Source organism: Littorina saxatilis, linkage group LG1, assembly GCF_037325665.1.
Source record: "Littorina saxatilis isolate snail1 linkage group LG1, US_GU_Lsax_2.0, whole genome shotgun sequence".
NCBI lineage: Eukaryota > Metazoa > Mollusca > Gastropoda > Littorinimorpha > Littorinidae > Littorina > Littorina saxatilis.
Genome location: NC_090245.1, coordinates 44,196,975 through 44,209,128, shown reverse-complemented (window position 1 = coordinate 44,209,128; position 12,154 = coordinate 44,196,975). Strand labels below are relative to the sequence as shown.

General features: G+C 40.3%; 1 protein-coding gene across 1 annotated transcript in view; it reads left to right on the top strand.

Moving 5' to 3' along the window:
• The window catches only part of LOC138975580 (uncharacterized), a 39,652-nt gene extending 30,820 nt beyond the window's left edge, over nucleotides 1-8,832 (top strand). Inside the window, exons 25-27 of the mRNA XM_070348334.1 lie at nucleotides 583-735; nucleotides 1,026-1,234; nucleotides 2,396-8,832. Of these exons, the coding sequence (XP_070204435.1) occupies nucleotides 583-735; nucleotides 1,026-1,234; nucleotides 2,396-3,457 (1,424 nt within the window). The 3' untranslated portion in view covers nucleotides 3,458-8,832. The remainder of the gene's footprint in view (nucleotides 1-582; nucleotides 736-1,025; nucleotides 1,235-2,395) is intronic.
• The last annotated feature ends 3,322 nt before the right edge of the window (nucleotides 8,833-12,154 follow it).

The window sequence follows — 12,154 nt, the reverse complement described above, 5'->3', positions numbered from 1 at the left end:
TTCCAAAATTCAAAAAAATGTAACGTTTTGTTTTGTCAATGATAAACGTTCCAATTACCTACCATTCTTGTTTTTTGATTGTGAATCTTCAGGGTCCAGATTAAAACACTGGCAAGCACGGGTGGCAAATAGTGGTTATAGAGCGCTTGCCTCTCACGCTGGTCTGTGTTCGACCCCCACTTGTGGTGAATACATTCCTGATTTTTCCGAGCGCTCTCCAGTCCACCCAACTGAAAATGGGTAGATGATGGCAGCCAGGGAGAGGAGTTGGCACTGCCCTCATAAAGCTGGCCTTAGAAAAATTGAGATCTCTTAACATCTCGCTCTCCTACGACCAAACATGGTCATGGGAGTACCAATACCTTTACCTATTTTGATAAACACTCTGCAAAATTGTATACAACTGGCTGTGTACAACTAATAATTTCTATGTCTATGTCTTATTTGCATTAACATTAAGATGTACAAATCTGTCTACCTGTACTTCAGTTTATGTTTGTTTATATATGACAGTTCGTTTGCATCATTTTTGTTCAGAGAATGTTCCACTCAGAATAGCACATTTTATGTCTGTCACAACAGTGCCATGTCCAATCGGTGCCTACTACAACATGACGACAGGTCGGTGTCGCCTGTGTGCGCGAGGTTTGTGGCAGGACGAAGCCAGTCAGCTCAGCTGCCACCAGTGTAGTCATGGCTTCACCAAGGAGGAGGGCGCTATCACTGACAAAGAGTGTAAGTAAAATGGACCTCCCCCAACCCCATTAAAGACCTGAGCCCTGGTCATCAGAAGCTGTGTTCAAAGTAAATCTGTCTTTAGCCATGAATCTTTAGTTTGGTTTTAGTGTGGTGTTTCAGTTAGTGCATCATTTTCACACAAAGGAAACAAACTTGCATCGGTCTCGGATAGCAATATCAGCTGAAGAGACGATAATAAGCAACTAATCTCTCTCTGTTTCTGCGCCCCCCACAGCCCCACCCCTTTGCTCTCTCTCTCTAAACTACATCCCTTTCTCTTCGTGCAGGTGTGACCTTCCCCCCCATCGACGAGATGTCCAAGTTTCTGATCATCACGGCGTGCACGTTCGGCGTGGTGTTTCTGTGCATGGTCATCTTCATGTACCTGCAGTACCAGCGACAGCAGCGCCAAGCCAAGCAGCGCATGGCCATCATGGCCAGCAACTCTCACCGCCTCATGTCAGCTAACGTCTACGCCAGTCCACCCATTGTAAAGGTGGGTGCAATGCTAGTGGTGGGTGGTTGTGCGGGGGGTGGGGGGGCGGGGTAGGGGGAGGGGGGTTGGAGGGGTTAACAGGCAATCCAAATCTCCTAGATTTCGTGGATTTCTGTGAAAGTAAAAAAAAAAAAAGAGAGGGACAAAATAGTGTTTTTCTTTATATATGCACAATGTAACTTTCACCAGAGGGGGTTACATTCATATTTACAAGGCAAAAATGCTTCAGCTTCCTTGAAACTCATTCTTCCTTGAATGGATTGCTTGGGTTAAGTAGGAGGGAAAGATTTAAGATAGGTTGTGAAAAATATTTGTTGATTGAAAGATGGCTATCATAGCCAGCAATTCTCATGTCGCCCAATGTCGACGCCAGTCCACCTAAAGGTGCAGTCTCCTTCTCAGGCCTCGGTTTTTCGTCACTGATGCATACTTTGTTGATCTGATGCATTGTTCTGACCCCTGGATAGTCGACTGTCCGATAATTTAGACATGTAGGAGCTCTTCTGACTGCACTTGTTTTTCGTAGCCAGGACATTTCGATCTATACATATTTTCAGCCCAACTCCAAGTAACCTATTGTCCTCTTTGTCTCAGAACAACACTGAAGGTGGGTGCAAGGCCAGTGAGTGGGCAGGTAGGGGGGGGGGGGTGTGTGGAGGTTTTCATGGAGGGGGTGATACCTGCTATCATGGCCAGTAATTCTCATCATCTCATGTCGCCTAATGTCTATGCTAGTCCACCCATGGTAAAGGTGGGTGCAAGGCCAGTGAAGGGGTAGGGGAGTGGGGGTTTAGAGGAGTTTTTGTGTGTGGAGGGGGTTATAGCTAGGCTGTGAAAATTGTTGACTGATATGGCTTCATGATAAGAACAAAATCCCACAAAATGTATGATTCAGAAAACACTTTGGTTACAAGAAATATGTAATAGTAATACAGATGGTGGACTTTTTGGAGTGGGGAAGGGGTGGGATATAGTCTTTTTTCTTCTCTGTGTCTTAGTTTTTGTGTGTGTTAACTTATGTGAAAGTTATGCCTTTTTAGGACAAAAATAATATTTATAGACTGCTGCAGTTGTTTTTGCACATGAAACTGTTCTGCAACCAGTAATAACAAAAGGTGTTTGATTTTGATAAAGTGAATTAAAAACATTGTTTGTTTGCAGCCCCTTGCAACTGACCACATAAGACGAAACTCTCTGGACTACATTGGTTTCCATGACTACGAGGACATTGACGGTGCCTCCACAGCCACAAAGGCCATGCTACAGGCGCTGAGCAAGTCCACATACTGGCACCGAAACAACTCCCTGTCACGTTCACCCTACGCTTCACACAGAGACTCTCTCAACTCCTTCAGGAGCAACGGAGACGTCATGTTCAAGGTCCCCTCATCCCCAACAACCCAGGCCACCAACTCTTTCCAGACGTCGGCCGAGACGCTCACTGTGCAGTCCTCACCGCGCAGCTCTCACCGCTCCTTTCACATGGGCAACAACGGTGAGGCTTTCTTCGGCAAGCCCCCTATGTCACCAGGCGTCCACAACGTGAATTCCTTCAAAGGCTCGCCGGTCTCGCCGTACAAAGGCTTGAACTTTGGTCAAGAAGGTGCTGGAAGTGCTTCCAGGTTGTCGCCAGAGTCTCCAACACGAAGTCCACAGCTGCCTCGAGATCTTGAGAGCCCTTACAGATTGTCCTCTAACAGGTCGTACGACCCGGAAAGTCCGTACCGTTTGCGGGAGTCTCCGTACGGTCGCGTCATGGTCACACCTTCCCCCTTTTACCAGGAGCTGCAACGGTCGCTGAAGACCGGGATGTCGCAGGACTTGCCGCCCTACCCTGGGTCCCCGGAGTCCTCAGGGAACCGAACAATGTCCAGCGTCCCAGATTCCCCAAGTCGAGCGTCAAGGCTTCCGCGGGCCACCACCGACACGCAGCACTCGTTCAGAGCCCTGTCAGACTCCGGGGGAAGCAAGAACCCTGTCCTGCCCACGGATGAACCTTCTGCGTTCACTGCAATGGGCGATTCGCTCTACAAGCGCCCCTCCTCCCCCGTTTCCCCCATGCCCTCGAGTCGCCGGTCAAGCGATTCCTTGCACCGGTCTCCCTCCACCCCTCGAGCTTCCCCTCTGGTGTCACGGCGACGGATCGAGTCTTCCTTTAAAACGCCCCCTCTCACTCGCAGCAAGCGATCCTTCACCGAGAACAGCTGCTATGAATATGACTAAGTCTTTTTGGATAGTGGAGACGGTACAAGCTGCAGAAGCATTCTTATCTGTTTTTTGATTGCTGCAGAAGCTGTAGGTCTTAGCTGAGCAATTTGTGTTCATTTACTTACCATTTCTCATCACTTTTTAAAGTGTGGCATTTGCAAGCAGCGTAGACGTGTTTACGTCTTATCTTTCCTGGCAGGGGTCTTGGTGACTCAGTCTGTCAGTCTCAACAGTACAGAAATGCTGCTGTATATGCTACACCATTAACTGTTGGATTCACATTGAAACTCACTTTTTATGGTGCGTGAGAGAAGTTACGGCTGAGTGGAACCGAATGGTTGGATGCACTTACGGTCGTATTGCAAGGTTGTTGTGTGAGCTGTGTGCATGTTGCAAACGAAGGATCAATACACCAAGACTGTCATGCAAGGCAAAGGTGTTTCAGTATGATGAATTTAAGATAACATGGTGATTCCGCAGTGGTCTCTGGCCTGTGACATAATCCAGAACAAATAATCAATTGTTAACACTAGAAAAAGAAAAAACAAAACGATTCACAGTACTTGTGCAATATTAGATCTCATTCTCTTCTGCTGTAGTGCACATACCGACTTTATGATTTTCACTTTAAAGTTTTTGACAACAAAGCATTTTACTGCCATTTTACCAGCAATTGTTTCTGTCACATGAGAATGTTGGTCAGACATGAAGATAGGATCAGTTATATAGAAGTCAGTGAAAGTAAGGCCTCACAGTGGAGTGTTTAGAATATGACTTTATCCTACATACGTGAGAGAGACACTCGTGAGATAATAATCGTTCAAATCACATGTGTGTATATCATGTAAATGAGGTCATGTCAAGCAAGTCTGGCAGGGACCTGTTTTTCCACTGCTTATGATGCCAAAGTCACAGAGACAAAGGTCATTATAGAACAAAAATTGCGCTCGCTTATTACCCTCGATGAATGTTTAGAACTAACACGTCACGCCACACTTTCAGAGTGACGTTTCTTTGCTTTGACGTAATAGATTGCAGAGGCTTTAGAAGAGATCGAGGTTCCAAAACAAGCGTCTTCAATTTAGCTGCCTCGACTGCAGGACATTTCAGTAAAATACACGTAAGTACAGTATGTAGGATAAACAGAATACTACATGGCTTGCTGTTTCGTACCAGATTTACACTCGTTGCTTTTTCAAATAGTGAGCAGCTCGCTTTCGCTCGCAGTTCAATATTTTAAAAAACAACTCGTGTAAATCTAGTACGACACAGCAAGCCATGTAGTATTCTCTATATATACGAGGTGGAGATAAACAGATGGTGAACAGTTCCCACTTGCAGGGATGAATCAAATCAGGAGGGAAGTCCACAGTGGGAAACCATATTTTCTCTTCTTGATGCTATGAATTGTACAGTTTCGTTTCTTTAAGCCTGTAGTACTTGAAACATAAGATGCAGAAACTTGTCTTTGGACATCTGTGCTGAGGTGCACGAGCGAAAGTAGGCAAAACCCAAACGGGTGACAACTAACCGGGGGGTCTGATTCGTTGAAATCACAACAAATCTCAATTTCAACCAATCCAACACCGCGGCTGACTCCCACCCAGGTGGTAACTTTCTTGTGCACCTCGACCCAGGTTTTATTAGTGTTGAATAGTTTTCTGTGGAAAGATCTCCTGGAACAGGGGATTTACTTCTTATGTTTGAGAAGTGGTCTGATTTTCTGGTATAAACATTGATTTGCATTTTGTGAAAATATGTTGTGTGTGTGTATATTCAGTTTGACTTTGTGTGCAATATATAAGAGAAACACGAAAGTGTCGTGCGCATTCTGCAGTTACTTGCAGCCATTGGAACATACTCAAGACTTCAATTTGTGTGCCAGACGGTTCTGTTTCCTTCCTGTGGGTGTATACCTCATACTGTGGTCATTTCTGATGTGGTAATTGTTGTTTGTGACAACTGCCATTACATGTGTTTCCGGTCATTCTTTGGTCATGCTTTGTCATGGCCTTGGTGCTTCTGATGTCAGTAAAAACTCATTTTGTTGTTGTTTGTTGTGTCTTTATTGTTGTTGTTTGTTGTGTCTTTACAAAGTCAGTTACAGTCAAACCTGTCTATAACGACCATGCACCCAAGGGACCAGCCACAAGTGGTCATTACAAACTGTGGTCGCTATTCAAAGGTAAACTATGTGACAGGGTGACACAGTTGTCCCCCTTCCACTGCAGCAGCTCTGCATGGATGGAGTTGTCTCCCTGCCTTGAGCGTTAGCTATTTATAGTAGCTCTACGTTTCTGGTACGTCGGTAGACAGCACACCCGTGAGATGTGGAGAGCTATTTGTGAAAGGGTCTTGCTGCTGTCATCACCTTGTAAGCTATTTATAGTAGCTCTACGTTTCTGGTACGTCGGTAGACAGCACACCCGTGAGATGTGGAGAGCTATTTGTGAAAGGGTCTTGCTGCTGTCGTCACCTTGTAAGCTATTTATAGTAGCTGTGCGTTTCTGGTACGTCGGTAGACAGCACACCCGTGAGATGTGGAGAGCTATTTGTGAAAGGGTCTTGCTGCTGTCGTCCCCTTGTATGCTTTTCCAAACCTTTGCATTCACATAGCAGGTTTTATAGGGCTATTTATTTAGCCCAAACTCACTCCTGTTTGACTGGCTTTGCCTCTAAAGGTGATTCAAGTGTTTTGTGCACTTGGTTACATCTATAGAAAAAAAACCAAGCTCATGGGGAATCCTACGGGGTGGTCGTAATAGACAGGTTGTCTTTATCAAGAGGAGGTCGACAGGGCAGGTTGGACTGTACTTCATGGTATAGGTGTCTTTTATGTCCTTAAAGGTACCATATCTTGTTTTAAATTTTTTAATATTTTTTTTTATACAAAGCCGGGTTTTTCTGTGTAACATGCCCCTAATGGCTTTGCCGTGAGGGCGTAAAACTTACATTTTCTCTCTCCTGTCAGTGGTCAAGTTCACCATCACAAATCTGTCCACAGCTTTTACATGGGAATCAAGTTAGAGAATCCTCGCTCTTAGAAACACACCAACATTCTACAGCCAGACTCAATGATAAATTCTTTGCAGAGTGGCAATTATTTTGCTGAATGAATTGTGTGGGCAACGTTTACCATTGTTGGGTCAACTTCCTAAAAAAACCAAAAACATTCTTACAACAAAATGAAAAAAATAGTCAGGTTGTTGATTTTTGGTATGTGTTCAAGTGAAAAGGTGCTCTTGTCCTGTGTGTCAAAGCGAGGACAGATCGCTTACAGGAGAAAGTTGCAGTACCTTTAAAATAGTTGTTATACTGATGCCGGTATTCTGAAAGAGTGCAGCTTTAGATTGTGCAAATTTAGGTCTGTTTTAATGAAAGTACGTAACTATAGCATTGCTGGATACCTGAAGAGACGATGCAGCGTGTTTTTGTGTGTGTTGGCAGAGACGTGTAAAATACACAAGTATGTTACACGGTTTATGGTAAGAAGTAAAAATGACTGAATTGAGAAAAGAGTTTAAAAATAAGTTTAGTGTACGTTTTTATTTAGGTGTGAATACCGCACAAAAATATATGTGATACAATATTCACGCTTGTTTAGAATGACTACAGAATTTGTATCTTATTCTATTTGATCACCATGCAATAGTTTTCATAACTTTTTATTTTGCACTGCAAAGTAAGTTTTGCTTGCTGAATTTAATGTGAGCTTTTTCTCATTTAAATTCTAACTAAATTTACTTAAAACTCTACGAGTTGCAATTATTCCTACTTAGAAATTTAATTTGTATGTACATGTATATATGATCGATATAATAATTTTTGCTGTATATCTTGGAAGAAAAGTATGTACACATTTGTGACACAAATTGATTTTAGATAAATACTAGCTGAAAGATTTACATTTTTTACTTGATTTTACATATATGTTGCATCATCATTGTAATGAACAATTGTTCATTCTTTCTATATATTTACAGTAAAGAAAGATTCATCTCAGGTGTCATTGGTTTATCAACTTTTTTGCTTGTCAGCTACTAGGTAGTTTCAGTTAGTGTTATGAAAAATCCTTTGCATGAATTACTAATCATTGTTTTTTGTCTCAGAACTGTAATTTCTTGATTGTTTAGTGTTCATTGTTCATTAAGAAATACTAGAATCTAGTTCATGGTCGGATTCAGATCATGCTGAAATTGTTGCAAAATGCTTTGAAAGTGTTCACAATAAACATGCATATGTCATCATGTCACATCATCAATACTCACGTCCTTTTGAAACGAATCCCTGCATTCCTTCTAAATATCTTCTGCCACAAGGAAGATGAAAGTTAATTTGGTTAAGAAGTGTATTACACCGGCAAACAACTCTCCTGAATTAACAAAAAGAGAGACCTTCAGACATTTAGAAGCAACAAAAAACAAGACCAAGAAAAGTTTGTTTTTTAAAAAATAATAAAATTGTTTTGATCAAGAACATAGAGCTCTGTGAGAGTGTGTCAAATGAAATACCTTGAGATTCAAATTAGGTTTTACGCCCTAACGGAAAGGCGATTAGAGGCACCATTTTTTCACAACCACTTATTTACTCACCCTTTGATTGTCTAAGAATCCGTTTTCCAGTAACAAGAAAGTAATACATGTAGTTAGCCTCCGGCGTACAGCAGCCTTCATCAGGGCCTCCGGAGTTGCTGTCTGAGCGAACGACGAAGAAGAAGAAGATACATGTAGTTACCAGATTTTCACAGAATTTATTTGGTTGGAAAAAAATAAACTGTACGTATTATAAGTTACTGGACGCAAATGGAAATTTTCAAATAAACTAAGTTTGAGACAGAAAAAGTAATTCTTCCTTGCATGACATATTTATAAGGAATGTAGCAATTATAAGCACCAGCATTGAAAAAAATCTGCACTATGCAAAATACTAACATGTCATCTGCCTAAATACTACAACTGCTGATTACTTCATCTACTTTGAAAATTGGTTTTCTTGATATGCGTGACTTAATTTCCTTTGGTCTTCACAGACCAATGTGCAGCCTTGGTATATAGAGTGTATTAGTACTTATTAGTGTAAAATCATGAACATGTTTATAGTGTTACTTCTTTGCCACAAATGGCATTTCTTGGATGTTTTTAATAATTATAGTCTAGACAAATTTAAAAGCAATACTTAATGTTTCAGTGTTGTTGAGACAAACAGTTTTCTTTTCTTTGTGCGAATGTAATCTTTTGGATTCTAAGTGTTCTTCCTGTTCAAAAAGAAATCTATTTTTGTGTGGTTACAGTACATGTATATGATTTTAGTTTCTGAAACCAAGAATAGTTTTATGTGTGTGTGTGTGTGTGTGTGTGTGTGTGTGTGTGTGTGTGTGTGTGTGTGTGTGTGTGTGTGTGTGTGTGTGTAAAAAGATGGCTTTTTAGCTTTTATTTTATTTTTAAATTAGAATCAAGCAATGCAAATCCATTTATAATCCTTTTTCATTTGGATAGAGGTTCAGGTAGCCAAGTAAGTAAGTACCAGTCTAATATTTTTAAGAATTCAAATCATTAATGCCGAAACTGTGCTTCCATTTTGCACCTCTTTTTTTTTTGCATCTGATATAGATATACAGGTATGATTTTAGTTTGATCGGCTCTTTGATAATTAGGGCATGCCAAGAAAAGATTATATTTGCTTTGTTATATTTGTATAAATCTGAAAGGTATTTAGTGAGAATAAGTCATTATTTGTTTCTATAATGAGTTTGCATTGGTAACAGAGTTTGTAATTGTGTGTTACGACTGTGAGCAATGTTTTTTTTTTAATCAAGGCTCATGTTTTGTTTGTTTTTTCAGAGTTGTGCCTGTTTAATTGATAGAATGATCGATCATGACCTGTAGACTTTAACGCACACAGAATTCTAACATCAGATTTAACAAGCCTGTATACATGTTTGTGCCAAAGTACTATAATTGCCAAAATTTCATGAGTGGAACAATCAATTTCAGACTGGTCTAATCCCATTTACTTAGACCCTGAGCAGGCTGGAGAACCCTCCTCTGATCCATGGTTATCAAAGAAAAACAACTGTCTTCCCAAGAGACAAAAATCCTCAAAGAAAATACTTAAGGAGCAAGCTTTTGGAACCCTCTTCCACTTGTGTGTGTGTTGTAGCTGCCGGGGGGGGGGGGGGGGGGGGGGAGGATATTACCTGTATTACAATAATTGCCACAGTTGTTGCCTCTGTCTCCCCCTCCCCCCCCCCCCCCCCTACATTGCCTCAGGACCCTGCCCAGTTTTAACAGATGTTTTTTGTAAGCTATTCTCCAGCTTGCCTGAGTCTTTTTTACATTTAGTCAAGTTTTGACTAAATGTTTTAACATAGAGGGGGAATCGAGACGAGGGTCGTGGTGTATGTGTGTGTGTGTGTCTGTCTGTCTGTGCGTGTGTGTGTGTGTAGAGCGATTCAGACTAAACTACTGGACCGATCTTTATGAAATTTGACATGAGAGTTCCTGGGAATGATATCCCCGGACGTTTTTTTTCTTTTTTTCGATAAATACCTTTGATGACGTCATATCCGGCTTTTTGTAAAAGTTGAGGCGGCACTGTCACACCCTCATTTTTCAATCAAATTGATTGACATTTTGGCCAAGCAATCTTCGACGAAGGCCGGACTTCGGTATTGCATTTCAGCTTGGTGGCTTAAAAATTAATTAATGACTTCGGTCATTAAAAATCTGAAAATTGTAAAAAAAAAAATTTTTTTTATAAAACGATCCAAATTTACGTTCATCTTATTCTTCATCATTTTCTGATTCCAAAAACATATAAATATGTTATATTTGGATTAAAAACAAGCTTTGAAAATTAAAAATATCAAAATTATGATCAAAATTAAATTTTCGAAATCAATTTAAAAACACTTTCATCTTATTCCTTGTCGGTTCCCGATTCCAAAAACATATAGATATGATATGTTTGGATTAAAAACACACTCAGAAAGTTAAAACGAAGAGAGGTACAGAAAAGCGTGCTATCCTTCTCAGCGCAACTACTACCCCGCTCTTCTTGTCAATTTCACTGCCTTTGCCACGAGCGGTGGACTTACGATGCTACGAGTGAGTATACGGTCTTGCTGAAAAATTGCACTGCGTTCAGTTTCATTCTGTGAGTTCGACAGCTTGACTAAATGTTGTATTTTCGCCTTACGCGACTTGTTCTTCTTTTTTGCCTATCCTAGCTGCTCTCTACATTACTTTGTAGTTGTCAGTATTCTTAGCAGTCAGTGATTGTAAAAGAATGCCACACATAGTTCAGATTCAGAGTAGTCATATCGATAAAATATGCAGTGTAAACTTGAATTGTACGTGATGTGAAAATTATAAACGCTAAAACGCTTGCAAAATTAAGCTACAATTAACTGTTGATCTATTTTGGACAGAAACAGGTTTTTCTGACAGAGGCTCGATCACTTTTGTTTAATTGCAGTTCAAAATGAAACTATTGTCATTTTTCAGTCTTGATCTGTGACTAACCATCGTACATTTGTTGTTAGCAGTATATATATATAGTGTCATGTGTTTATTGTTCGGTCTTTTGTGCTATTGAAAATAAATATAGGACAGTGAAGATTGCTGTGTGTTTGTGTGTGTGTTTGCATGTGTGTATGCATGTGTGTGTGTTTGTGTATGTGTATATGTGTGATATATTGTTCTTAGAAAACACAAAGACAGTCAGCATTCAAATGTAAAACAAAACCATACCGATGCATTGAAAATATTCTTCTCTGTAGGTATCGGCGATACACATGTAATGCATGTTATACGCTGACAGAGTTGTTATCACACAAACAATCAACAGACATTTATTATGAACAATTGCCATAACATTTGTAAACAAGAGCATCCCAAGCAGGAAAATGGTAAGTACATTTTGACATTTTAGGTACAACACTTTCACAAATTGTTGTCATAAATACTGAAAGCGGCCATTGGAAACTCAAAATTATTAAAACGTCAAATCATTATGACATGGTCTGCTCAGGAACATAATTGTGGTCAACATCAATCCATCATTCACTTTTGAGTTGCTTTAAAATGAAACATTCATTATCACAGACAGGGGTTAGTTATTCTACACACACACACATGCACACACACACACAACAAATAAATAAGTTACATACTGAACCTTGAAATGTTCCTTTTCAAAATACAGTACTTCAATCAAAAATATGGTCAGTTGGTACATTTTCACTGGCAGCTACATATGTGACAGTTGAGTTCTATACTACCCGTTATATAAAAAAAAAACTTAGGCAGATGCGTTTGTGTACAGATCTTTGTGATGAGGCTGTTTCTGTTAACCTTCGCCGTAGGTCGTGAGTATTTTAGTAACAGTCCGGACTTTAATTGAGAATATCTTGAAAACTAGGTGGAATTCTGTAATGAGCTTTTGGAAATGCCTCAAACACCTAAAAATCTATTATCTCCTAAACCCGCATTAAAATTGATTGACAGGTAATTAAATAAACAAAGGTCAAACATCGACTATCTTCGCAGCACGTCGTGAGTACTTATGTAACGATACTTCTAACAGTGTAAGGGAGATAATTGTGGGTTCGATGTCAAAATAAAAGCTGAGTTATGGTTCCTGTTTATTTCAGGTAAGAATTAACTTGGTGCGTAATTACACACGTAAAAGATAAATGTAAGTACAAAATCG